This window comes from Heptranchias perlo, chromosome 25, assembly GCF_035084215.1.
Source record: "Heptranchias perlo isolate sHepPer1 chromosome 25, sHepPer1.hap1, whole genome shotgun sequence".
In the NCBI taxonomy this organism is placed as follows: Eukaryota; Metazoa; Chordata; class Chondrichthyes; order Hexanchiformes; family Hexanchidae; genus Heptranchias; species Heptranchias perlo.
Genome location: NC_090349.1, coordinates 48,111,798 through 48,139,342, shown reverse-complemented (window position 1 = coordinate 48,139,342; position 27,545 = coordinate 48,111,798). Strand labels below are relative to the sequence as shown.

Genomic DNA, 27,545 nt, shown 5'->3' with positions numbered 1-27,545 from the left:
CACATGCTCTGACCTTAATCATGTGTCTACTATGCAGTACTTTTATCAAAGGCCTTTTGAAAATCCAAATATATTACATCTACTACATTACCCTTTTCTACACTTTCTGTTACTTCTTCAAAGAATTCAGTAAGTTTGGTCAAGCATAACTTTCCCTTCTGAAATCTGTGCTGACTACTCTTTATTATATTTTCAGTTTCTAGATGTTTTTCTATTACATCTTTGAGTAACGATTCCGTTATCTTTCCTACCACCAACGTTAAGCTAACTGGTCTATAGTTCCCTGGACTTGTTCCCTCCCCCCTTTTAAAATATAGGAATCACTTTAGTTGTCCGCCAGTCATAGAATCATAGAAAATATACGGCACGGAAGGAGGCCATTCGGCCCATCGTGTCCGCACCGGCTGAGAAACGAGCCACCCAGCCTAATCCCACTTTCCCGCATTTGATTCTTAGCCCTGGAGGTCACGGCTCTTCAGGTGCACATCGAAATATTTTTTAAATGAGTTGAGGGTTTCTGTCTCTACCACCCTCTCAGGCAGTGAGTTCCAGACCCCCACCATCCTCTGGGTGAAAATATTTTTCCTCATTTCCACTCTAATCCTTCTACCAATCACTTTAAATCTATGCCTCTGGCACTATTCACTTTTCTAATGAATTATTTATATATATATATATATATATATATATATATAGCCTCTGCTATCTCTTCCCTAACTTTTAATATGTGCAGAATATTTCAGACCATTCACCAGTACGTCAGTGGTGAGAAAACCTAGAGACCATAATCTGTGACATTGTCACTTGGAAGAACATGAGATAATAAATGGATTTATTAAAGGCAAATCATGTTTGACAAACTTGATTGAGTTCTTTAATAAAATAACAGAGAGGGTTGCTGAAGATATTGCAGTTGATGTTGTGCAAATCGACTTTTAGAAGGTGCCACGTAATAGACTTGTTAGCAAAATTGAAGCCCATGGGATTAAAGGGGCAATGGCGCCATGGATAGAAAGCAGAGAGTAGTGGTAAATGGTTAGAAACATAGAAAACAGGAGCAGGAGGAGGCCATTCGGCCCTTCAAGCCTGCTTCGCCATTCAGTATGATCATGGCTGATTTTCTATCTCGATACTATATTCCCGCTCTCTCCTCATACCCATTGATGCCTTTTGTGTCTAGAAATCTATCTATCTCCTTCTTAAATATATTCAGCAACTTGGTCTCCACAGCCTTCTGTGGTAGAGAATTCCACAGGTTCACCACCCTCTGAGTGAAGAAATTTCTCCTCATCCCCTCATCAGTCCTAAATGTCCTACCCCGTAACCTGAGACTGTGACCCCTCATTCCAGACCCCTCAGGCAGGGGAAACATCCTCCCTGCATCCAGTCTGTCGAGCCCTGACAGAAATTTATATGTTTCATTCTTCTAAACTCGAGTGAATACAGGCCGAGTCGACCCAATCTCTCCTCATATGACAGTCCTGCTATCCCAGGAATCAGTCTGGTGAACCTTCGCTGCACTCCCTCAATGGCAAGTATATCCTTTCTTAGGTAAGGAGACCAGAACTGCACACAATACTCCAGGTGTGGTCTCACCAAGGTCCTGTATAACTGCAGTAAGACATCCTTGCTCCTGTACTCAAATCCTCTTGCAATGAAGGCCAACATACCATTTGCCTTCCTAACTGCTGCATCTGCATGTTTGCTTTCGGTGATTGGTGTACACGGACACCCAGGTCCCTTTGTCGTTTTTCAGACTGGAGGGAAGTATACAGTGGGGTTCCCCGGAGGTCAGTATTGGGACCGCTGCTCTTTTTGATATATATATTAATTACCTGAACTTGGGTATACAGGATGTAATTTCAAAGTTTACAGATGACACAAAGCTTGGAAGTATAGTAAACAGTGAGGAGGATAGTAGTAGACTTCAGGAAGACATAGACAGACTGGTGAAATGGGCAGACACGTGGCAGATGAAATGTAATGCTGAGAAGTGCGAAGTGATGCATTTTGGAAGGAAAAATGAGGAGAGGCAATCTAAACTAAATGGTACAATTTTAAAGGGGGTGCAGGAAGAGATAGACCTAGGTGTTCACGTACACCAATCTTTGAAGGTGGCAGGACAAGTTGATGAATCTGTTTCAAAAGGCATGTGGGATCCTTGGCTTTATGCATAGAGGTATAAGAGTACAAAAGTAAGGAAGTTACAGCAAACCTTTATAAAACACTGGTTAGGCCTCAGCAAGATTATTGTGTTCAATTCTGGGCACCACACTTTAGGGAGGATGTCAAGGCCTTGGAGAGGGTGCAGAGGCAATTTAAAAGAATGGTACTAGGGATGAGTTATGTGGAGAGACTGGAGAAGCTGGGATTGTTCTCCTTAGAGCAGAGAAGGTTAAGGGGAGAATTAATACAGGCATTCAAAATTATGAAGGGTTTTGATAGAGTAGATAGGGAGAAAATGTTTTCACTGGCAGGAGGGTCGGTAACCAGAGGACAGATTTAAAATAATTGGCAAATAAGCAAGGGGGGAGAATAGTTTCTTTAAGGCAGCGAGTTATGATCTGGAATGCATTGTCTAAAAGAGTGGTGGAAACAGATTCAGTAGTAACTTTCAAAAGGGAATTGTAGATATACTTGAAAAGGAGAAATTTTCAGGGCATTGAGGAAAGAGCAGAGGAGTGGGACTATTTGGATAGGTCTTTCAAAGAGTTGGCATAGACACAATGGGCCAAATGGCCTCCTCCTGTGCTCTGATTCTGTACATGGTGAACAGAAGTGGTCCCAGCACTGATCCTTGTGGAACACCACTTCCCACCTTCCACCAGTCTAAGTAACGACCTTTAACCTGTGCTCTCTGTTTTGTAGCCAGTTTGCTATCCATTCTGCTACTTGTCCCCGACTCCACATGCTCTGATCTTAGTCATGAGTCTACTATGCAGTACTGTATCGCAGGCCGTTTGAAAGTCCATGTATCCATTGCATTACCCTTGTCTACCCTTTCTGTTACTTGTTCAAAGAATGCAATAAGGTTGGTCAAACATGATCTTCCCTTTTGAAATCTGTGCTGACTATTCTTTATTATATTTTTGGTTTCTAGATGTTTTTCTATTATATCTTTGAACAAAGATTCCAAATTCTTTCCTGCTATCGATATAAGATTACAGTAAGAGATTAGGAGAAATTTTTTTTTACACACAAAGGGTTGTGAGGCTGTGGAATGCACTACCAGAATTGGTGATTGATTGAAGCAGAGACCATGTAAACTTTTAAGAATAGGTTAAATTGGTGGTTGAAGGAAAAAAAGATGAAAGGATATGGGAATAGGTCACGCACAGGATTACTGTTCATGTGGGGGGTAAACACCAACACGCACTGGGTGGGCTGAATGGCCTTTTTCCATGTTGTAATTACTATGTATGAAGCTCAGAAAATCAATTTTAGAACTTTATATTGCAGAAGAAAGTGGCAGTTCATGCAAGTTCTCCCATTTCTTTACAGATGAACAATTCAGACACTGGGTTATTCACGGTTCATACAGGAGTCAATAATATTGCCAAAGTTCATCTAGTGGACAATTGGAATGGTGTTAAAGAGGTTTGTAAATTAGGAAACTGTATTGCTCGGGCTAAGCCTGCTGTATCATTGTGTTAGCCACATCAGCACTTGTCTTTTCAATCTCAATTCCCTGCTCCGTTGCCATATCCCTTAAAACACTTCCTAATAAAGTAAGTACCTTTCTCTTTAAACATCTCAATTGATCCTTGGGCAGTGTGTTCCACCTAATCATAGAATCATAGGTTATAGCATCGAAGGAGGCCATTCGGCCCATCGAGTCACTGCCGGCTCTGTGCAAGAGCAATCCAGCTAGTCCCACTCCCCTGCCCGATCCCCGTAGCCCTGCAAATTTTTTACTTTCAAGTACTTATCCAGTTCCCTTTTGAAGGCCATGTTTGAACCTGCCTCCACTACCCCCTCAGGTAGTGCATTCCAGATCCTTCTTGCCCACTCACTTAATCTGTCTATATCCCTTTGCAGACTCTGTGTCCTCCTCACAGCTTACTTTCCCACCCAGCTTTGGATCGTCAGCAAACTTTACACTCGGTCCCTTCATCCAAGTCATTAATGTAGATTGTAAATGGTTGAGGTCCAAGCACCGATCCTTGCAGTAACCCACTAGTTACAGCCTGCCAACCTGAAAATGATCTGTTTATCCCTACTCTCTGTTTTCTGTCCATTAACCAATCCTCTATCCATGCTAATATGTTTCCCCCCCACCCCATGAGCCCTTATCTTGTGTAACAACCTTTTATGTGGTACCTTATCGAATGCCTTTTGAAAATCCAAATATACTACATCCACTGGTTCCCCTTTATCTACCCTGCTAGTTACATTCTCAAAAAACACTAATAAATTTGTCAAACATTTCCCTTTCATTAAACCATGTTGACTCTGCCTAATCATATTATGATTTTCTAAGTGCCCTGTTACCACTTCCTTAATAATGGATTCCAGCATTTTCCCGATGACTGATGTCATGCTAACTGACCTGTAGTTCCCTGTTTTCTCTCTCCCTCCTTTCTTGAATAGCGGGGTTACATTTCCTACCTTCCAATCTGCTGGGACCGCTCTAGAAATTAGGGAATTTTGGAAGATCACAACCAGTGCATCCACTATCTCTACAGCCATCTCTTTTAGAACCCTTGGATGTAGGCCATCAGGTCCAGGGGATTTATGGGCTTTTAGTCCCATTAGTTTCTCAAGTACTTTTACTCCACTGATTTTATTTTTATTCGTTCATGGGATGTGGGCGTCGCTGCATTTATTGCCCATTCTTAATTGCCCTCGAAGGTGGTGGTGAGCCGCCTTTTTGAACTGCTGCAGTCCGTGTGGTGAAGGTTCTTCCACAGTGCTGTTAGGTAGGGAGTTCCAGGATTTTGACCCAGTGACAAAGTAATTAATACACCAATAAGTTCCTCAAGGAACAGAGTAATACATCAGAGCAAATATGTTCCCACAAAGAAAAAGGGTGGGACTCCCAGATCGAGAGTCCCCTGGATGTCAAGGAGCATATAGGGTAGGATAAGGCAAAAAAGGGAAGCTTATGTCAGATACCGAGAACTCAATAGAACTGAGCAGGGAGACAGAGGAAAGCGTGTCAGGAAGGGACAGAGGTATGGAGTAAAAGGTAAAGTGTTAAAAAAGGAAAAAGCAGGAACTAAGTGTCACAAAACATATTTGAAAGTTCTTTATCTGAATGCACATAGCATTCGTAACAAAATGGACAAGTTAACGGCACAAATAACTACGTATGGGTATGATCTTGTGGCCATTACAGAAACATGGCTGCAGGGTGACAACAACTGGGAATTAAATATGCCAGGGTATTTAACAATCAGGAAGGACAGGCAGGAAGGAAGGGGAGGTGGGGTGGCTATGTTAATAAAGGAAGGAATCACTGTAATGCAGAGAAATGATATTGGGACAAAGGATCAGGATAATGAAACAGTTTGGGTAGAGATAAGGAATAATAAGGGGAAAAAAACATTAGTGGGTGTAGTATATAGGCCTCCTAATAGTTGCAACTCTGCTGGAAGAAGTATTAGTCAGGAAATAGTCGGGGCATGTAATAAGGGAACAGCTATAATTATGGGGGATTTTAACTATCATATTGACTGGACAAATCAAATTGGGCAGGGCAGCCTTGAGGAAGAGTTTATTGAGTGTATTAGGGATGGATTTCTTGAGCAGTATGTAACTGATCCTACAAGGGGGCAAGCAACCTTGGACCTGGTCCTGTGCAATGAGCCAGGATTAATTAATAATGTCCTAGTTAAGGATCCCCTTGGAATGAGTGACCATAACATGGTTACATTCCATATCCAATTAGAGGGTGAGAAGGTTGGTCCTCAAACAAGCGTACTGAGCTTGAATAAAGGAGACTATGATGGTATGAGAGTGGAGCTGATTGGAGTGGACTGGGAAAATAGATTAAAGGGTAGGACGGTACATGAGCAGAAGTGTTCATTTAAGGAGTTATTTTGCATCTTTCAAAAAATATATATTCCACTGAGGAAAAAAGGGTGTAAAAGAAACCTCAGCCATCCGTGGCTAAGTAAAGAAATTAAGGACCGTATCCAACTAAAAACAAGGGCATATAAGGTAGCCAAACTTAGTGGGAGGATAGAAGATTGGGAAGTCTTCAAAAGACAGCAAAAAGTAACGAAAGGATTGATTAAGAAAGGGAAGATAGATTATGAAAATAAATTAGCAAAAAATATAAAAACAGATAGCAAGAGTTTCTATAGTTATATAAAAAGAAAAAGGGTGGCTAAGGCAAACGTAGGTCCCTTAGAGGATGAGACCGGGAAATTAATGGTGGGAAACATGGAGATGGCAAAAATGCTGAACAAATATTTTGTTTCAGTCTTTACGGTAGAGGACACTAAGAATATCCCAACACTGGACAAACAGGGGGCTCAAGTGGGGGAGGAGCTTAATACGATTAAAATCACTAAGGAATTGGTACTCAGTAAATTAATGGGACTCAAGGCGGATAAATCCCCTGGACCTGATCGCTTACATGCCAGGGTCTTGTGGGAAGTGGCAGTAGGGATTGTGGATGCTTTGGTAATAATTTTCCAAAATTCTCTGGACTCGGCAAAGGTCCCGGCAGATTGGAAAACTACTAATGTAACACCGTTATTTAAAAAGGGTAGAAGGCAGAAGGCTGGAAATTATAGACCAGTTAGCTTAACATCTGTGGTGAGTAAAATTTTGGAGTCTATTATTGAGGAGACAGTAGCGGAACATTTGGATAAGCATAATTTAATTGGACAAAGTCAGCATGGCTTTACGAAGGGGAAGTCATGTCTGACAAATTTGCTTGAGTTCTTTGAGGACATAACGTACAGGGTGGATAAAGGGGAACCAGTGGACGTAGTGTATTGAGACTTCCAGAAGGCATTCGACAAGGTGCCACATAAAAGATTATTGCTCAAGATAAAGAATCACTGGATTGGGGGTAATATTCTGGCACGGGTGGGCGATTGGTTATCTAACAGGAAGCAGAGAGTTGGGATAAATGGTTCATTCTCGGACTGGCAACCAGTAGCCAGTGGTGTTCCGCAGGGGTCGGTGCTGGGTCCCCAATTCTTTACAATCTATATTAACGATTTGGAGGAGGGGACCGAGTGTAACATATCAAAGTTTGCAGATGATACAAAGATGGGAGGGAAAGTAGAGAGTGAGGAGGACATAAAAAACCTACAAGGGGATATAGACAGGCTGGGTAAGTGGGTGGAGATTTGGCAGATGCAATACAATATTGGAAAATGTGAGGTTATGCACTTTGGCAGGAAAAATCAGAGAGCAAGTTATTATCTTAATGGCGAGAAACTGGCAAGTACTGCAGTACAAAGGGATCTGGGGGTCCTAGTGCAAGAAAATCAAAAAGTTAGTATGCAGGTGCAGCAGGTGATCAAGAAGGCCAATGGAATGTTGGCTTTTATTGCTAGGGGGATAGAATATAAAAACAGGGAGGTATTGCTGCAGTTATATAAGGTATTGGTGAGACCGCACCTGGAATACTGCATACAGTTTTGGTGTCCATACTTAAGAAAAGACATACTTGCTCTCGAGGCAGTACAAAGAAGGTTCACTCGGTTAATCCTGGGGATGAGGGGGCGGACGTATGAGGAGAGGTTGCGTAGATTGGGACTCTACTCATTGGAGTTCAGATGAATGAGAGGCGATCTTATTGAAACATACAAGATTGTGAAGGGGCTTGATCGGGTGGATGCGGTAAGGATGTTCCCAAGGATGGGTGAAACTAGAACTGGGGGCATAATCTTAGAATAAGGGGCTGCTCTTTCAAAACTGAGATGAGGAGAAACTTCTTCACTCAGAGGGTAGTAGGTCTGTGGAATTTGCTGCCCCAGGAAGCTGTGGAAGCTACATCATTAAATAAATTTAAAACAGAAATCGACAGTTTCCTAGAAGTAAAGGGAATTAGGGGTTATGGGGAGCGGGCAGGAAATGGACATGAATTTAGATTTGAGGTTCGGATCAGATCAGCCATGATCTTATTGAATGGCGGAGCAGGCTCGAGGGGCCGATTGGCCTACTCCTGCTCCTATTTCTTATGTTCTTAATAGTGCAAAAAGCATGGAGGAGTATAGAAAGTGCAGGGGTGAAATTAAAAAGGAAATTAGGAAAGAAAAGAGAGGACATGAAAAAATATTGGCAAGTAAAATCAAGGAAAACCCAAAGATGTTTTGTAAATACAGGCAAATCGTGTTTAACTAACTTGATTGAGTTTTTTGATGACGTAACAGAGAGGGTTGATGAGGGCAATGCAGTTGATGTTGTGTATATGGACTTCCAAAAGGCATTTGATGAAGTGCCATATAATATGCTTGTCAGCAAAGTTGAAGCCCATGGAATAAATGGGGCAGTGGCTGCGTGGATACGAAATTGGCTAAGTGACAGAAAACAGTGGGTAGTGGTGAACGATTGTTTTTCGGACTGGAGGAAGGTATACAGTGGTGTTCTCCAGGGGTCAGTAATGGGACCACTGCTTTTCTGATTAATATTAATGACTTGGGCTTGGGTGTAGAGGGCACAATTTCCAAATTTGCAGACGACACAAAACTTGGAAGTGTGTTGAACAGTGAGGAGGATAGTGATAAACTTCAAGAGGATATAGACAGACTGGTGGAATGGGCAGACATGTGGCAGATGAAATTTAACTCAAAAGTGTGAAATGGTACATTTTGGTAGGAAGAACAAGGAGAGGCAATATAAACTAAAGGGTACAATTCTAAAGGGGGTGCCGGAACAAAGAGATCTGGGGGTATATGTGCACAGGTTCTTGAAGGTGGCAAGGCAGGTTGAGAAAGCGGTTCAAAAAGCATACGGGATCCTGGGTTTTATAAATAAGAGGCATAGAGTACAAAAGCAAGGAAGTTATGATGAACCTTTATAAAACACTGGTTCGGCCAAAACTGGAGTATTGTGTCCAATCCTGGGCACCGCTTTCTGGAAGGATGTGAAGGCCTTAGAGAGGGTGCAGAAAAGATTTACTAGAATGGTTCCAGAGATGTGGGCTTTCAGTTACGTGGGTAGACTGGAGAAGTTGGAGTTGTTCTCCTTTCAGTAGAGAAGGTTGAAAGGAGATTTAATAGAAGTGTTCAAAATCATGAAGGGTTTAGATAAAGTAAATAAAGAGAAACTTTTCTCATTGGTGGAAGGATTGAGAACCAGAGGACACGGATTTAAGGTGATTGGCAAAATAACCAAAGGCGATGTAAGGAAAAAGTTTTTTATGCGGCAAGTAGTTATGATCTGGAATGCGCTGCCTGAAAGGGTGGTGGAAGCAGATTCAATCGTGGCTTTTAAAAAGGAATTGGATAAATGTTGGAATGGAAAACATTTACAGGGCTACAAGGAAAGAGTGGGGAAATGGGACTAACTGGATTGCTCTTACAAAGAGTCGGCACAGGCTCGATGGACTGAATGGCCTCCTTCTCTGCTGTAATGATTCTATGATTCTATTAGAGACCAAAAGGGTAACCTATGTGTTTCCTCCTCAAAAAAATTCAATCAAGTTAGTCAGATACGACCTTTCCTTAACAAATCCATGCTGACTCTCTTTGATTAATCCGTGCCTTTCTAAATGATGATTAATACTGTCCCTCAGAATTTTTGCAATAATTTGCCCACCACCGAGGTTAGGCTGACTGGCCTGTAATTATTCGGTCTATCTCTTTCTCCCTTTTTAAACATTGGTGCAACGTTAGCAGTCCTCCAATCCTCCAGCACCACACCTGTAGCCAGAGAGGATTGGAAAATGATGGTCAGAGCCTCCGTTAGACGTGGGTATTGTTCTTAATGAATACTTTGCGTCTGCCTTCACAAAAGAGGGGGAGGATGCAGACATTGTAGTTAAGGAAGAGGAGTGTGAAATATCGAATGGGATAAACATAGTGAGAGAGGAAGTATTAAGGGGTTTGGCATCTTTGAAAGTAGATAAATCGACAGGCCCGGGTGAAATGTATCTCAGGCTGTTAAAAGAAGCAAGTGAGGAAATAACGGAGGCTCTGACCATCATTTTCCAATCCTCTCTGGCTACAGGTGTGGTGCTGGAGGATTGGAGGACTGCTAACGTTGCACCAATGTTTAAAAAGGGAGAAAGAGATAGACCGAATAATTACAGGCCAGTCAGCCTAGCCTCAGTGGTGGGCAAATTATTGCAAAAATTCTGAGGGACAGTATTAATCATCATTTAGAAAGGCACAGATTAATCAAAGACAGTCAGCATGGATTTGTTAAGGAAAGGTCGTATCTGACTAACTTGATTGAATTTTTTGAGGAGGAAACAAGGCGGATCGACAAGGGTAGCGCATTTGATGTAGTGTACATGGATTTTAGCAATGCTTTTGACAAGGTCCCACATGGCAGACTGGTCAGAAAATTAAAAGCCCATGGGATCCTAGGGAAAGTGGCAAGTTGGATCCAGAATTGGCTCAGTGGCAGGAAGCAAAGGGTAATGGTTGACTGGTGTTTTTGTGACTGGAAGGCTGTTTCCAGTGGGGTTCCGCAGGGTTCAGTACTAGGTCCCTTGCTTTTTGTGGTAGTTATCAATGATTTGGACTTAATCAAGCCTCCTACATTTAAGAAGTTCACAGATGATACAAAAGTTGGCTGTGCGGTTGATAGTGAGGAAGAAAGCTGTGGACTGCAGGAAGATATCAATGGACTGGTCAGGTGAGCAGAAAAGTGACAAATGGAATTCAATCTGGGGAAGTGTGAGGTAATGCATTTGGGGAGGGCAAACAAGGCAAGGGAATACACAATAAAAATGGGAGGATATTAAGAGGTGTAGAGGAACAGAGGGACCTTGGAGTGCATGTCTACAGATCCCTGAAGGTAGCATAAGGTAGTTAAGAAGACATACGGGATACTTTCCTTTATTAGCCGAGGCATAGAATATAAGCGCAGGGAGGTTCTGCTAGAACTGTATAAAACACTAGTTAGGCCACAGCTTAGTACTGTGTACAGTTCTGGTCACCACATTACAGGAAAGATGTGATTGCATTGGAGAGAGTACAGAGGAGATTTACGAGGATGTTGCCAGGACTGGAGAATTTTAGCTATGAGAAAAGATTGGATAGGCTGGGATTGTTTTCTTTGGGACAGAGGAGGCTGATGGGTGATTTAATTGAGGTGTACAAAATTCTGAGGGGCCTAGATAGAGTGGATAGGTTGGACCTATTTCCCTTAGCGGAGGGGTCAGTGACCAGGGGCCATCGATTTAAAGTAATTGGTAGAAAGATTAGAGGGGAGCTGAGGAGAATTTTTTTTAACCCAGAAGGTTTTTTTTATTAGTTTATGGGATGTGGGCATCGCTGGCAAGGCCAGCATTTATTGCCCATCCCTAATTGCCCTTGAGAAGGTGGTGGTGAGCCGCCGCCTTGAACCACTGCAGTCCGTGTGGTGAAGGTTCTCCTAGAGTGCTGTCAGGTAGGGAGCTCCAGGATTTTGACGCAGCAACGATGAAGGAACGGCGATATATTTCCAAGTCTGGATGGTTTGTGACTTGGAGGGGAATGTGCAGGTGGTGTTGTTTCCATGTGCCTGCTGCCCTTGTCCTTCTAGGTGGTCGAGGTCGCGGGTTTGGGAGGTGCTGTTGAAGAAGCCTTGGCGAGTTGCTGCACTGCATCTTGTGGATGGTACACACTGCAGCCACGGTGTACCAGTGGTGAAGGGAGTGAATGTTTAGGGTGGTAGATAGGGTGCCAATCAAGCAGGCTGCTTTGTCCTGGATGGTGTCGATCTTCTTGAGTGTTGTCGTAGCTGCACTCATCCAGGCAAGTGGTGAGTATTCCATCACACTCCTGATGGGGGTCTGGAACTCACAGCCTGAAAGGATGGTAGAGGCAGAAACCCTCATCACATTTAAAAAGTACTTGGATATGCACTTGAAGTGCTGCAACCTACAAGGTTACGAACCAAGAGATGGAAATTGGGATTCGACAGGATAGCTCTTTTTCGGCCAGCACAGACAAATTTGTATGATTCTATGATGTGGGTGTCACTGGAAAGATTTGAAAACAAGGATGAGAATTTTAAAATTGAGGTGTTATCTCTATCACTGTAACCTCCTTCAGCCCTACAACCCTTCAGGATATCTGTCCTCCTCCAATTCTGGCCTCTTGTGCATCACTGAATTTAATCACTCCACCATTGGTGGCCGTGTCTTCAGCTATCTAGGCCCGAAGCTCTGGAACTCTGCTGCTAAACCTCTCAGCCTCTCTCTCCTTTTAAGACCCTCCTAAAAACCTACCTCTTTGACCAAGTTTTTGGTCACCTGTCCTAATGTTATCTTATGTGGTTTGGTGTCAAATTTTGTTTGATTACGCTCCTGCGACATGCCTTGGGATGTTTTGTTACATTAAAGCTGCTCTATAAATGCAAGTTGTTGTTGTAAATTTGAAATCCTCTCCCAGAAGCACATCAGGATACTTTACCCATTAAGTGAAACTCCATGTTAGGGTTTTGACAAACTGGCTGAAAATTTCCACTATTTGCTATTTTCATAAGACATTTGTAAATTTACTACACTTTTTACATTTTTGCAGTAAATAGCCAAAAGAGAAATCAGGCTCTTGTAAAAGCCCAGTAAAGGATCTTTACTTTGAATTTGAGACTGATGGAGGGTCACGAGTTTCCATTCCTCACCTGACTAGAGTATAAAATTCATTGAAAAATTGCCACTTGATTTTTCTTGTCCTAATCTGCAAGATTTGCATTTTTGCCAACCTTGATTATGTGCGACTATCCTGAGATATATACCTGCATTTGGGATAATAGCAGAAATTTCAGAAACACTTAACACATTAGTATCCCAGAGACATTTCCTACATTACAACAGTGACTAAACTGCAAAAGTACTTCATTGGCTGTAAAGCGTTTGGTAAGTCCAAAGGTCGTGAAAGGCGCTCTATAAATTAAACCTTTTTTTCTTTTTTTGTCTTTCTTTCTCTCTCCCTCTCTCCCTCTTTTTCATTCTCTTCCTCGTTCTCTTTCCCATTTTCCCTCTTTTTCTCGCCCTCTTTCCCTCCCTCCCTCTTTCTTGCCCTCTTTCCCGCCCTCCCTCTTTCTCGCCCTCTTTCCCTCCCTCTCTCGCCCTGCATCAATTTAATGAAATAAAACATGACTGTTCAATAATTTAGAATAACGATATTGGTGGGCTGGTATTGACGATGCTGGTCTATCAATTTGTGGAGCTGAATTTGGAAGCCCTGTCTTAATTGACCATCACACTCGGGCTGCTTTTGGGTTGAGTTTTCCAGTCTTAGATGGGACATCTGGGGGAGTGAGGGATCACTGACCAGACATTGCTCTCCGCATTAGGTTGAGCAATGAGCAGTCTCATAGTATCATAGTAGGTACAGCACAGGAGGAGGCCATTCAGTCCATCGTGCCTGTGCCGGCTCTTTGAAAGAGCTTTCCAATAGTCCCTTTCCCCTGGTCTTTCCCCATAGCCGTGTAAATTTTTTCCCTTCCAGTACTTAACCAATTCCTTTTCGAAACTTACTATTGAATCTGCTTCCACCACCCTTTCAGGCAGTGCATTCCAGATCATTACAACTTGCTGTATAAAAATATGTTTCCTCATGTAGTCTCTAGCTCTTTTGCCAAGCACCTTAAATCTGTGTCCTCTGGTTACCGACCCTTCTGCCACAGGAAACAGTTTCTCCTTATTTACTCTATCAAAACCGTTCATGATTTTGAACATCTCTATCAAATCTGCCCTTAACCTTCTCTGTTCTAAGGAGAACAACCCCAGCTTCTCCAATTCTAAAAGGGGTGCAGGAACGGAGAGATCTGGGGGTATATGTGCAAAAATCTTTGAAGGTGGCAGGGCAGGTTGAGAAAGCGGTTAAAAAAGCATGCGGGATCCTGGGCTTTGTAAATAGAGGCATAGAGTACAAAAGCAAGGAAGTTACGACGAACTTGAATAAAACACTGGTTTGGCCACAACTGGTTAATTGTGTCCAGTTCTGGGCACCGCACTTTCGGAACTATGTGAAGGCCTTAGAAAGGATGCAGAAGAGATTTACTAGAATGGTTCCAGGGATGAAGGACTTTAGTTACATGGATAGACTGGAGAAGCTGGGGTTGTTCTCCTTAGAGCAGAGAATGTTGAGAGGAGATTTGATGGAGGTATTCAAAATCATGAAGGGTCTAGACAGAATAGATAGAAACAGTTCCCATTGGCGGAAGGGTCAAGAACCAGAGGACATAGATTTAAGGTGATTGGCCAAAGAACCACAGGTGACATGAGGAAAAACGTTTTTACACAATGAGTGGTTAAGATCTGGAATGCACTGCCCGAGGGGGTGGTGGAGACAGTTTCAATCATGGCCTTCAACAGGGAATTGGATAAGTACTTGAAAGGAAAAAATTTGCAGGACTACGGGGATGGGGCGGACGAGTGGGACCAGCTGGATTGCTCTTGCAGAGAGCCGGCCTGAACTCGACGGGCCAAATGGCCTCCTTCCGTGATGTAACCATTCTATGATTCCAGTCTCTCCACATAACCGAAGTCCCTCTTCCCTGGTACCATTCTAGTAAATCTTTTTTACACCCTCTCTAAGGCCTTGACTTTCTTCCTAAAGTGCGGTGCCCAAAATTGAACACAATACTCCAGCTGAGACCTAACCAGTGTTTTATAAAGGTTTAGCATAACTTCCTTGCTTTTGTACTCTATGCCTCTATTAATAAAGCCCAGGAGCCCATATGCTTTTTTAACAGCCTTATCAACTTGTCCTACCACCTTCAAAGATTTGTGTATCTGCACCCCCTTTTAGATTGTACCCTTCAGTTTATATTGCCTTTCCTTATTCTTCCTATCAAAATGTATCACTTCACACTTCTCTGCTTTAAATTCCATCTGCCAGTATTTACTGAACTGAGTTAAACCATCCTGCTCATTGGTATAGAGGCAAGGTAGAGAGTAGGGAAGAGTTGTTGCTGTTATGCAGCCTAATATTCAAGAAGTGTTGTACTGGGTTCTGTTTGATTTGATCACTTTCCCTCTAAATCCAGGTAGACTACTGGCAGTCTGAGCAGTGCAACATGATCAATGGAACATCAGGTGAAATGTGGCCTCCATTCATGACTCCATCAGACAAATTAACTTTTTACAGTCCAGACACCTGTAGGTAGGAGACAATGTACTGACTGATCTAAATCGCAAAACAATGTTTTGGATAAGTATCTTGCATCAGGCTTGCCTCTATGTAGGAAAGCAACTTTAGTCAAACAAATACAAGACTGTGGTAGAAAATATTGTTCAGGTCGATGGAATGCCTGTGTTTAGAGAGTTGCAGAGCAGTAAAGAGAGCAACTTTGCCCACCTGATTGTTGCATCCTATTCAGAGGAAGTAGCTTTTGGATGCCATTGTGCTAAACATATGTTTAACCAACGTATGTTGGTTAAATTTACTGCTGCCCATTATGTCGAGTGGCGTGCAAGGCAAGTCTACTCTCCCAGACACACTTTCCTGGGAATACCTGAAGAGCTATGCTTCCGAAGGCTGAAGCTTAGCATGAAGGCTGTGGCAGAGCGGTGCGATCTCCTTTAGGCGCACATCACTGCACAGCATCGAGTGCCCTCTCATTATTGTATTGAGCTCCTTCCCAACTAGTGTCAAGAACACATGCAGCATCTGCCAATTTGTTGCCCACAGCTGTGTCAAGGGGGTAACTGTCTTTCAACAGGGTCAACAATCGCTTTTGCAACTTAGCAGCAATGAAGGAGCAACAATTCTACAGAAATTTTTTTAGTCCATCTCCAGGGGGTTTGAATAAAGAGAAACTGTTCCCATGGCAGGAGGGTCGGTAACCAGAGGACACAGAATTAAGATAATTGGCAAAAGAACCAGAGGGAAGATGAGGCAAAATTGTTGTACAGAACCTCGGTTAGACCCCATCTGGAGACTGCGTTCAATTCTGGGCACCGCACCTCAGGAAGGATATATCAGCCTTGGAGGGAGTGCAGTGCAGATTCACCAGAATTATACCGGGGCTAAAAGGGTTAAATTATGAGGACAGACTAGGTTGCACAGATTAGGCTTGTATTCCCTTGAATATAGAAGATTGAGGGGTGACCTAATTTAGGTGTTTAAGATGATTAAAGGATTTAATAGGGTCGATAGAGAAACTATTTCCACTGGTGGTGGGAATCCAGAACAAGGGGGGCATAGTCTTAAAATTGGAGCTAAGCCGTTCAGGGGTGATGTCAGAAAGTACGACTTCACACAAAGGGCAGTGGAAATCTGGAACTCTCTTTCCCCACTCCCCCCGCCCCCCCCCCCCACAAAAAGCTGTTGGGGCTGGGGGTCATTTGAAAATTTCAAAACTGAGATTGATTCAATTTTTGTTAGCCAAGGGTATTAGGAGATATGGAAACAAGGCGGGTAGATGCAATGAAGATACAGATCAGCCATGATCTGATTAAATGGGGGAACAGGCTCGGGGAGCTGAATGGCCTCCTTATGTTCCTAAATCCAGGGCATCATTTATTACCGTGTTGCCATTTGCTACATCCTATGTGAACTTGAAGGGGTTTCATCAATCTGGAGCTTGAGTGTGAACAGCAGCAGTGAATGAACAGGGACATGCCTGCTTCCTGCTTTTTTTCTCTCTCTGCCCCATTTCTTTCTCTCTCTCTCTCTCTCTGCCCCATTTCTTTCTTTCTCTCTCTCTCTCTCTCCCCATTTCTTTCTCTCTCTCTCTCCCCCATTTCTTTCTCTCTCTCTCTCTCTCTCTCTCTCTCCCCCATTTCTTTCTCTCTCTCTCTCTCCCCCATTTCTTTCTCTCTCTCTCTCTCCCCCATTTCTTTCTCTCTCTCTCTCTCCCCGATTTCTTTCTTTCTCTCTCTCTCTCCCCCATTTCTTTCTCTCTCTCTCTCTCTCTCTCTCTCCCCCATTTCTTTCTCTCTCTCTCTCTCTCTCCCCCATTTCTTTCTCTCTCTCTCTCTCTCCCCCATTTCTCTCTCTCTCTCTCTCTCTCTCTCTCCCCCCCCATTTCTTTCTCTCTCTCTCCCCCCCCCATTTCTTTCTCTCTCTCTCCCCCATTTCTTTCTATCTCTCTCTCTTTCTCTCCCCCATTTCTTTCTCTCTCTCTCTCTCTCTCTCCCCCATTTCTCTCTCTCTCTCTCTCTCCCTCATTTCTTTCTCTCTTTCCCCCATTTCTTTCTCTCTCTCTCCCCCCCCATTTCTTTCTCTCTCTCTCTCTCTCCCATTTCTTTCACTCTCTCTCTCTCTCCCATTTCTTTCACTCTCTCTCTCTCTCCCATTTCTTTCACTCTCTCTCTCTCCCATTTCTTTCACTCTCTCTCTCTCTCTCCCATTTCTTTCACTCTCTCTCTCCCATTTCTTTCACTCTCTCCCTCTCTCCCATTTCTTTCTCTCTCTCTCCCCCATTTCTTTCTCTCTCTCTCTCCCCCCCATTTCTTTCTCTCTCTCTCTCTCTCTCTCTCTCTCTCTCTCCCATTTCTTTCTCTCTCTCTCTCTCTCTCCCATTTCTTTCTCTCTCTCTCTCTCTCTCTCTCTCCCATTTCTTTCTTTCTTTCTTTCTCTCTCTCTCTCTCTCTCTGCCCCATTTCTTTCTTTCTCTCTCTCTCTCTCTCTCTCTCCCCCATTTCTTTCTTTCTCTCTCTCTCTCTCTCTCTCTCTTCCCCAATTCTTTCTCTCTCTCTCTCTCTCGCCCCCATTTCTTTCTCTCTCTCTCTCCCCCATTTCTTTCTCTCTCTCTCTCTCCCCCATTTCTTTCTCTCTCTCTCTCTCTCTCTCTCTCCCCCATTTCTTTCTCTCTCTCTCTCTCTCTCTCTCTCTCTCTCTCTCTCCCTCTCTCCCTCTCCCCCATTTCTTTCTCTCTCTCTCTCTCTCTCTCTCTCTCTCTCTCTCCCTCTCCCCCATTTCTTTCTCTCTCTCTCTCTCTCTCTCCCTCTCCCCCATTTCTTTCTCTCTCTCTCTCTCTCTCTCCCACATTTCTTTCTCTCTCTCTCTCTCTCCCCCATTTCTTTCTCTCTCTCTCTCTCTCTCTCTCTCCCCCATTTCTTTCTCTCTCTCTCTCTCTCTCTCTCTCTCCCCCATTTCTTTCTCTCTCTCTCTCTCTCTCTCTCTCTCCCTCTCCCCCATTTCTTTCTCTCTCTCTCTCTCTCTCTCTCCCTCTCCCCCATTTCTTTCTCTCTCTCTCTCTCTCTCTCTCTCCCACATTTCTTTCTCTCTCTCTCTCTCTCCCCCATTTCTTTCTCTCTCTCTCTCCCCCATTTCTTTCTCTCTCTCTCTCCCCCATTTCTTTCTCTCTCTCTCTCCCCCATTTCTTTCTCTCTCTCTCTCCCCCATTTCTTTCTTTCTCTCTCTCTCCCCCATTTCTTTCTTTCTCTCTCTCTCCCCCATTTCTTTCTCTCTCTCTCTCTCTCTCTTCCCCCATTTCTTTCTTTCTCTCTCTCTCTCTCTCTCTCTGCGCTCGCTCTCTCCCTGCGCTCTCTCTCTCTCTCTCTCTCTCTCTCTCTCTCTGCCCCATCTCTCTCTCTCTCTGCCCCATCTCTCTCTCTCTCTGCCCCATCTCTCTCTCTCTCTCGGCCCCATTTCTTTCTCTCTCTCTGCCCCATTTCATTCTCTCTCTCTCTCTCGGCCCCATTTCTTTCTCTCTCTCTGCCCCATTTCTTTCTCTCTCTCTCTCTGCCCCATTTCTTTCTCTCTCTCTCTCTCTGCCCCATTTCTCTCTCTCTCTCTCTGCCCCATTTCTCTCTCTCTCTCTGCCCCATTTCTCTCTCTCTCTCTCTGCCCCATTTCTCTCTCTCTCTCTCTGCCCCATTTCTCTCTCCCTCTCTGCCCCATTTCTCTCTCTCTCTCTCTGCCCCATTTCTCTCTCTCTCTGCCCCATTTCTCTCTCTCTCTGCCCCATTTCTCTCTCTCTCTGCCCCATTTCTCTCTCTCTCTGCCCCATTTCTCTCTCTCTCTGCCCCATTTCTCTCTCTCTCTGCCCCATTTCTCTCTCTCTCTGCCCTATTTCTCTCTCTCTCTCTCTCTGCCCCATTTCTCTCTCTCTCCTGCCCCATTTCTCTCTCTCTCCCCCCCCATTTCTTTCTCTCTCTCTCTCTTTCGGCCCCATTTCTTTCTCTCTCTCTCTCTGCCCCATTTCTTTCTCTCTCTCTCTCTGCCCCATTTCTTTCTCTCTCTCTGCCCCATTTCTCTCTCTCTCTGCCCCATTTCTCTCTCTCTCTCTCTGCCCCATTTCTCTCTCTCTCCCTCTGCCCCATTTCTCTCTCTCTCTCTCTGCCCCATTTCTCTCTCTCTCTGCCCCATTTCTCTCTCTCTGCCCCATTTCTCTCTCTCTCTCTCTGCCCCATTTCTCTCTCTCTCTCTGCCCCATTTCTCTCTCTCTCTCTCTGCCCCATTTCTCTCTCTCTCTCTCTGCCCCATTTCTCTCTCTCTCTCTCTGCCCCATTTCTCTCTCTCTCTCTCTCTCTGCCCCATTTCTCTCTCTCTCTCTCTCTGCCCCATTTCTCTCTCTCTCTCTCTCTGCCCCATTTCTCTCTCTCTCTCTGCCCCATTTCTCTCTCTCTCTCTGCCCCATTTCTCTCTCTCTCTCTGCCCCATTTCTCTCTCTCTCTCTGCCCCATTTCTCTCTCTCTCTGCCCCATTTCTCTCTCTCTCTGCCCCATTTCTCTCTCTCTCTCTCTCTCTCTGCCCCATTTCTCTCTCTCTCTCTCTCTCTGCCCCATTTCTCTCTCTCTCTCTCTCTCTCTCTCTGCCCCATTTCTCTCTCTCTCTCTCTCTCTGCCCCATTTCTCTCTCTCTCTCTCTGCCCCATTTCTCTCTCTCTCTCTCTGCCCCATTTCTCTCTCTCTCTCTCTGCCCCATTTCTCTCTCTCTCTCTCTGCCCCATTTCTCTCTCTCTCTCTCTGCCCCATTTCTCTCTCTCTCTCTCTCTGCCCCATTTCTCTCTCTCTCTCTCTCTGCCCCATTTCTCTCTCTCTCTCTCTGCCCCATTTCTCTCTCTCTCTCTCTGCCCCATTTCTCTCTCTCTCTCTCTGCCCCATTTCTCTCTCTCTCTCTCTGCCCCATTTCTCTCTCTCTCTCTCTGCCCCATTTCTCTCTCTCTCTCTCTGCCCCATTTCTCTCTCTCTCTCTCTGCCCCATTTCTCTCTCTCTCTCTGCCCCATTTCTCTCTCTCTCTCTGCCCCATTTCTCTCTCTCTCTCTCTGCCCCATTTCTCTCTCTCTCTCTCTGCCCCATTTCTCTCTCTCTCTCTCTGCCCCATTTCTCTCTCTCTCTCTGTGCCCCATTTCTTTCTCTCTCTCTCCCCCATTTCTTTCTCTCTCTCTCCCCCATTTCTTTCTCTTTCTCTCTCTCTCTCCCCCATTTCATTCTCTTTCTCTCTCTCTCTCTCCCCCATTTCTATCTCTCTCTCTCTCTCCCCCATTTCTATCTCTCTCTCTCTCTCTCCCATTTCTTTCACTCTCTCTCTCTCTCTCCCATTTCTTTCTCTCTCTCTCTCTCTCCCATTTCTTTCTCTCGCTCCCCCATTTCTTTCTCTCTCTCTCTCTCTCTCTGCCCCATTTCTCTCTCTCTCTCTGCCCCATTTCTCTCTCTCTCTCTCTGCCCCATTTCTCTCTCTCTCTCTCTCTGCCCCATTTCTCTCTCTCTCTCTCTGCCCCATTTCTCTCTCTCTCTCTCTGCCCCATTTCTCTCTCTCTCTCTCTGCCCCATTTCTCTCTCTCTCTCTCTGCCCCATTTCTCTCTCTCTCTCTGCCCCATTTCTCTCTCTCTCTCTCTGCCCCATTTCTCTCTCTCTCTCTCTGCCCCATTTCTCTCTCTCTCTCTCTGCCCCATTTCTCTCTCTCTCTCTCTGCCCCATTTCTTTCTCTCTCTCTCCCCCATTTCTTTCTCTCTCTCTCCCCCATTTCTTTCTCTCTCTCTCTCTCTCCCCCATTTCTTTCTCTTTCTCTCTCTCTCTCTCCCCCATTTCTCTCTCTCTCTCTCTCTCTCTCCCATTTCTTTCACTCTCTCTCTCTCTCTCCCATTTCTTTCACTCTCTCTCTCTCTCCCATTTCTTTCTCTCTCTCCCCCATTTCTTTCTCTCTCTCTCTCTCTCTCTGCCCCATTTCTCTCTCTCTCTCTGCCCCATTTCTCTCTCTCTCTCTGCCCCATTTCTCTCTCTCTCTCTGCCCCATTTCTCTCTCTCTCTCTGCCCCATTTCTTTCTCTCTCTCTCTCTCTGCCCCATTTCTTTCTCTCTCTCTGCCCCATTTCTCTCTCTCTCTCTCTGCCCCATTTCTCTCTCTCTCTCTCTGCCCCATTTCTCTCTCTCTCTCTCTGCCCCATTTCTCTCTCTCTCTCTCTGCCCCATTTCTCTCTCTCTCTCTCTGCCCCATTTCTCTCTCTCTCTCTCTCTGCCCCATTTCTCTCTCTCTCTCTGCCCCATTTCTCTCTCTCTCTCTGCCCCATTTCTCTCTCTCTCTCTGCCCCATTTCTCTCTCTCTCTCTGCCCCATTTCTCTCTCTCTCTCTGCCCCATTTCTCTCTCTCTCTCTGCCCCATTTCTCTCTCTCTCTCTGCCCCATTTCTCTCTCTCTCTCTGCCCCATTTCTCTCTCTCTCTCTGCCCCATTTCTCTCTCTCTCTCTGCCCCATTTCTCTCTCTCTCTCTGCCCCATTTTCTCTCTCTCTCTGCCCCATTTCTCTCTCTCTCTCTGCCCCATTTCTCTCTCTCTCTCTGCCCCATTTCTCTCTCTCTCTCTGCCCCATTTCTCTCTCTCTCTCTGCCCCATTTCTCTCTCTCTCTCTGCCCCATTTCTCTCTCTCTCTCTGCCCCATTTCTCTCTCTCTCTCTGCCCCATTTCTCTCTCTCTCTCTGCCCCATTTCTCTCTCTCTCTCTGCCCCATTTCTCTCTCTCTCTCTGCCCCATTTCTCTCTCTCTCTCTGCCCCATTTCTCTCTCTCTCTCTCTGCCCCATTTCTCTCTCTGCCCCATTTCTCTCTCTCTCTCTGCCCCATTTCTCTCTCTCTCTCTGCCCCATTTCTCTCTCTCTCTCTCTGCCCCATTTCTCTCTCTCTCTCTGCCCCATTTCTCTCTCTCTCTCTGCCCCATTTCTCGCTCTCTCTGCCCCATTTCTCGCTCTCTCTCTGCCCCATTTCTCTCTCTCTCTCTGCCCTATTTCTTTCGCTCTCTCTCTCTCTCCCCCATTTCTTTCTCTCTCTCTCTCTCTCCCCCATTTCTTTCTCTCTCTCTCTGCCCCATTTCTCTCTCTCTCTCTGCCCCATTTCTCTCTCTCTCTCTCTGCCCCATTTCTCTCTCTGCCCCATTTCTCTCTCTCTCTCTGCCCCATTTCTCTCTCTCTCTCTGCCCCATTTCTCTCTCTCTCTCTCTGCCCCATTTCTCTCTCTCTCTCTGCCCCATTTCTCTCTCTCTCTCTGCCCCATTTCTCGCTCTCTCTGCCCATTTCTCGCTCTCTCTCTGCCCCATTTCTCTCTCTCTCTCTGCCCTATTTCTTTCGCTCTCTCTCTCTCTCCCCCATTTCTTTCTCTCTCTCTCTCTCTCCCCCATTTCTTTCTCTCTCTCTCTCCCCCATTTCTTTCTCTCTCTCTCTCTCTCCCCCATTTCTTTCTCTCTCTCTCTCTCCCCATTTCTTTCTCTTTCTCTCTCTCTCCCCCATTTCTCTCTCTCTCTCTCTCTCTCTCTCTCTCTGCCCCATTTCTCTCTCTCTCTCTCTGCCCCATTTCTCTCTCTCTCTCTGCCCCATTTCTCTCTCTCTCTCTGCCCCATTTCTCTCTCTCTCTCTCTGCCCCATTTCTCTCTCTCTCTCTCTCTGCCCCATTTCTCTCTCTCTCTCTCTGCCCCATTTCTCTCTCTCTCTGCCCCATTTCTCTCTCTCTCTGCCCCATTTCTCTCTCTCTCTGCCCCATTTCTCTCTCTCTCTCTGCCCCATTTCTCTCTCTCTGCCCCATTTCTCTATCTCTCTTTGCCCCATTTCTCTCTCTCTCTCTGCCCCATTTCTCTCTCTCTCTCTCTGCCCCATTTCTCTCTCTCTCTCTCTGCCCCATTTCTCTCTCTCTCTCTGCCCCATTTCTCTCTCTCTCTCTCTGCTCCATTTCTCTCTCTCTCTCTCTGCCCCATTTCTCTCTCTCTCTCTCTCCCCCATTTCTTTCTCTCTCTCACTCTCTCTCTCTCTCTCTCTCTCCCCCCCCCCCATTTCTTTCTCTCTCTCTCCCCCCCCATTTCTTTCTCTCTCTCTCTCTCCCCCATTTCTTTCTCTCTCTCTCCCCCATTTCTTTCTCTCTCTCTCTCTCCCCCATTTCTTTCTCTCTCTCCCCCCCCCCATTTCTTCTCTCTCTCTCTCCCCCATTTCTTTCTCTCTCTCTCTCTCCCCCATTTCTTTCTCTCTCTCCCCCCCCCCATTTCTTTCTCTCTCTCTCTCCCCCATTTCTTTCTCTCTCTCTCTCTGCCCCATTTCTTTCTCTCTCTCTCTCTCTGCCCCATTTCTTTCTCTCTCTCTGCCCCATTTCTCTCTCTCTCTCTCTGCCCCATTTCTCTCTCTCTCTGCCCCATTTCTCTCTCTCTCTGCCCCATTTCTCTCTCTCTCTGCCCCATTTCACTCTCTCTCTGCCCCATTTCTCTCTCTCTCTCTCTCTGCCCCATTTCTCTCTCTCTCTGCCCCATTTCTCTCTCTCTCTGCCCCATTTCTCTCTCTCTCCCCCCCCATTTCTTTCTCTCTCTCTCTCTTTCGGCCCCATTTCTTTCTCTCTCTCTCTCTGCCCCATTTCTTTCTCTCTCTCTGCCCCATTTCTCTCTCTCTCTGCCCCATTTCTCTCTCTCTCTCTCTGCCCCATTTCTCTCTCTCTCTCTCTGCCCCATTTCTCTCTCTCTCTCTCTGCCCCATTTCTCTCTCTCTCTCTCTGCCCCATTTCTCTCTCTCTCTCTCTGCCCCATTTCTCTCTCTCTCTCTCTGCCCCATTTCTCTCTCTCTCTCTCTCTGCCCCATTTCTCTCTCTCTCCCTCTGCCCCATTTCTCTCTCTCTCTCTCTGCCCCATTTCTCTCTCTCTCTCTCTGCCCCATTTCTCTCTCTCTCTCTCTGCCCATTTCTCTCTCTCTCTCTCTGCCCCATTTCTCTCTCTCTCTCTCTGCCCCATTTCTCTCTCTCTCTCTCTGCCCATTTCTCGCTCTCTCTGCCCCATTTCTCTCTCTCTCTCTGCCCCATTTCTCTCGTCTCTCTCTGCCCTATTTCTTTCGCTCTCTCTCTCTCTCCCCCATTTCTTTCTCTCTCTCTCTCTCTCCCCCATTTCTTTCTCTCTCTCTCTCTCCCCCATTTCTTTCTCTCTCTCTCTCTCTCCCCCATTTCTTTCTCTCTCTCTCTCTCCCCCATTTCTTTCTCTTTCTCTCTCTCTCCCCCATTTCTCTCTCTCTCTCTCTCTCTCTCTCTCTCTCTGCCCCATTTCTCTCTCTCTCTCTCTGCCCCATTTCTCTCTCTCTCTCTGCCCCATTTCTCTCTCTCTCTCTGCCCCATTTCTCTCTCTCTCTCTCTCTCTCTGCCCCATTTCTCTCTCTCTCTCTCTGCCCCATTTCTCTCTCTCTCTGCCCATTTCTCTCTCTCTCTGCCCCATTTCTCTCTCTCTCTGCCCCATTTCTCTCTCTCTCTGCCCCATTTCTCTCTCTCTCTGCCCCATTTCTCTCTCTCTCTCTGCCCCATTTCTCTCTCTCTGCCCCATTTCTCTATCTCTCTCTGCCCCATTTCTCTCTCTCTCTCTGCCCCATTTCTCTCTCTCTCTCTCTGCCCCATTTCTCTCTCTCTCTCTCTGCCCCATTTCTCTCTCTCTCTCTGCCCCATTTCTCTCTCTCTCTCTCTGCCCCATTTCTCTCTCTCTCTCTCTGCCCCATTTCTCTCTCTCTCTCTCTCCCCCATTTCTTTCTCTCTCTCTCTCTCTCTCTCTCTCTCTCTCTCTCCCCCCCCCCCATTTCTTTCTCTCTCTCTCCCCCCCCATTTCTTTCTCTCTCTCTCTCTCCCCATTTCTTTCTCTCTCTCTCCCCCATTTCTTTCTCTCTCTCTCTCTCCCCCATTTCTTTCTCTCTCTCCCCCCCCCCATTTCTTTCTCTCTCTCTCTCCCCATTTCTTTCTCTCTCTCTCTCTGCCCCATTTCTTTCTCTCTCTCTCTCTCTGCCCCATTTCTTTCTCTCTCTCTGCCCCATTTCTCTCTCTCTCTCTCTGCCCCATTTCTCTCTCTCTCTCTCTGCCCCATTTCTCTCTCTCTCTCTCTGCCCCATTTCTCTCTCTCTCTCTGCCCCATTTCTCTCTCCCTCTCTGCCCCATTTCTCTCTCTCTCTCTCTCTCTGCCCCATTTCTCTCTCTCTCTGCCCCATTTTCTCTCTCTCTCTGCCCCATTTCTCTCTCTCTCTGCCCATTTCACTCTCTCTCTGCCCCATTTCTCTCTCTCTCTCTCTCTGCCCCATTTCTCTCTCTCTCTGCCCCATTTCTCTCTCTCTCCCCCCCCATTTCTTTCTCTCTCTCTCTCTTTCGGCCCCATTTTCTCTCTCTCTCTCTTGCCCCATTTCTTTCTCTCTCTCTCTGCCCCATTTCTCTCTCTCTCTCTCTGCCCCATTTCTCTCTCTCTCTCTCTGCCCCATTTCTCTCTCTCTCTCTCTGCCCCATTTCTCTCTCTCTCTCTGCCATTCTCTCTCTCTCTCTCTGCCCCATTTCTCTCTCTCTCTCTCTGCCCCATTTCTCTCTCTCTCTCTCTGCCCCATTTCTCTCTCTCTCTCTCTGCCCCATTTCTCTCTCTCTCTCTCTGCCCCATTTCTCTCTCTCTCTCTCTGCCCCATTTCTCTCTCTCTCTCTCTCTGCCCCATTTCTCTCTCTCTCCCTCTGCCCCATTTCTCTCTCTCTCTCTCTGCCCCATTTCTCTCTCTCTCTCTCTGCCCCATTTCTCTCTCTCTCTCTCTGCCCCATTTCTCTCTCTCTCTCTCTGCCCCATTTCTCTCTCTCTCCCTCTGCCCCATTTCTCTCTCTCTCTCTCTGCCCCATTTCTCTCTCTCTCTCTCTGCCCCATTTCTCTCTCTCTCTCTCTGCCCCATTTCTCTCTCTCTCTCTCTGCCCCATTTCTCTCTCTCTCTCTCTGCCCCATTTCTCTCTCTCTCTCTCTGCCCCATTTCTCTCTCTCTCTCTCTGCCCCATTTCTCTCTCTCTCTCTCTGCCCCATTTCTCTCTCTCTCTCTCTGCCCCATTTCTCTCTCTCTCTCTCTGCCCCATTTCTCTCTCTCTCTCTCTGCCCCATTTCTCTCTCTCTCTCTCTGCCCCATTTCTCTCTCTCTCTCTCTGCCCCATTTCTCTCTCTCTCTCTCTGCCCCATTTCTCTCTCTCTCTCTCTGCCCCATTTCTCTCTCTCTCTCTCTCTGCCCCATTTCTCTCTCTCTCTCTCTCTGCCCCATTTCTCTCTCTCTCTCTCTCTGCCCCATTTCTCTCTCTCTCTCTCTCTGCCCCATTTCTCTCTCTCTCTCTGCCCCATTTCTCTCTCTCTCTCTGCCCCATTTCTCTCTCTCTCTCTGCCCCATTTCTCTCTCTCTCTCTGCCCCATTTCTCTCTCTCTCTCTGCCCCATTTCTCTCTCTCTCTCTGCCCCATTTCTCTCTCTCTCTCTCTCTCTCTGCCCATTTCTCTCTCTCTCTCTCTCTCTCTCTCTCTCTGCCCCATTTCTCTCTCTCTCTCTCTCTCTGCCCCATTTCTCTCTCTCTCTCTCTCTCTGCCCCATTTCTCTCTCTCTCTCTCTGCCCCATTTCTCTCTCTCTCTCTCTGCCCCATTTCTCTCTCTCTCTCTCTGCCCCATTTCTCTCTCTCTCTCTCTGCCCCATTTCTCTCTCTCTCTCTCTGCCCCATTTCTCTCTCTCTCTCTCTGCCCCATTTCTCTCTCTCTCTCTCTGCCCCATTTCTCTCTCTCTCTCTCTGCCCCATTTCTCTCTCTCTCTCTCTGCCCCATTTCTCTCTCTCTCTCTCTCTGCCCCATTTCTCTCTCTCTCTCTCTCTGCCCCATTTCTCTCTCTCTCTCTCTCTGCCCCATTTCTCTCTCTCTCTCTCTCTGCCCCATTTCTCTCTCTCTCTCTCTGCCCCATTTCTCTCTCTCTCTCTCTGCCCCATTTCTCTCTCTCTCTCTCTGCCCCATTTCTCTCTCTCTCTCTCTGCCCCATTTCTCTCTCTCTCTCTGTGCCCCATTTCTTTCTCTCACTCTCCCCCATTTCTTTCTCTCTCTCTCCCCCATTTCTTTCTCTTTCTCTCTCTCTCTCCCCCATTTCTTTCTCTTTCTCTCTCTCTCTCCCCCATTTCTATCTCTCTCTCTCTCTCTCCCATTTCTTTCACTCTCTCTCTCTCTCCCATTTCTTTCTCTCGCTCCCCCATTTCTTTCTCTCTCTCTCTCTCTCTCTGCCCATTTCTCTCTCTCTCTCTGCCCCATTTCTCTCTCTCTCTGCCCCATTTCTCTCTA

At 45.9% G+C, this 27,545-nt stretch overlaps 1 protein-coding gene across 2 annotated transcripts in view; it reads left to right on the top strand.

Moving 5' to 3' along the window:
* Positions 1-27,545, top strand: part of scarb1 (scavenger receptor class B, member 1) — a 177,698-nt gene that overhangs the window by 53,013 nt on the left and 97,140 nt on the right. For both annotated transcript variants that reach the window (XM_068006246.1, XM_068006245.1), the window contains exons 5-6: positions 3,502-3,597; positions 15,115-15,230. In XM_068006246.1, the coding sequence (XP_067862347.1) occupies positions 3,502-3,597; positions 15,115-15,230 (212 nt within the window). The remainder of the gene's footprint in view (positions 1-3,501; positions 3,598-15,114; positions 15,231-27,545) is intronic.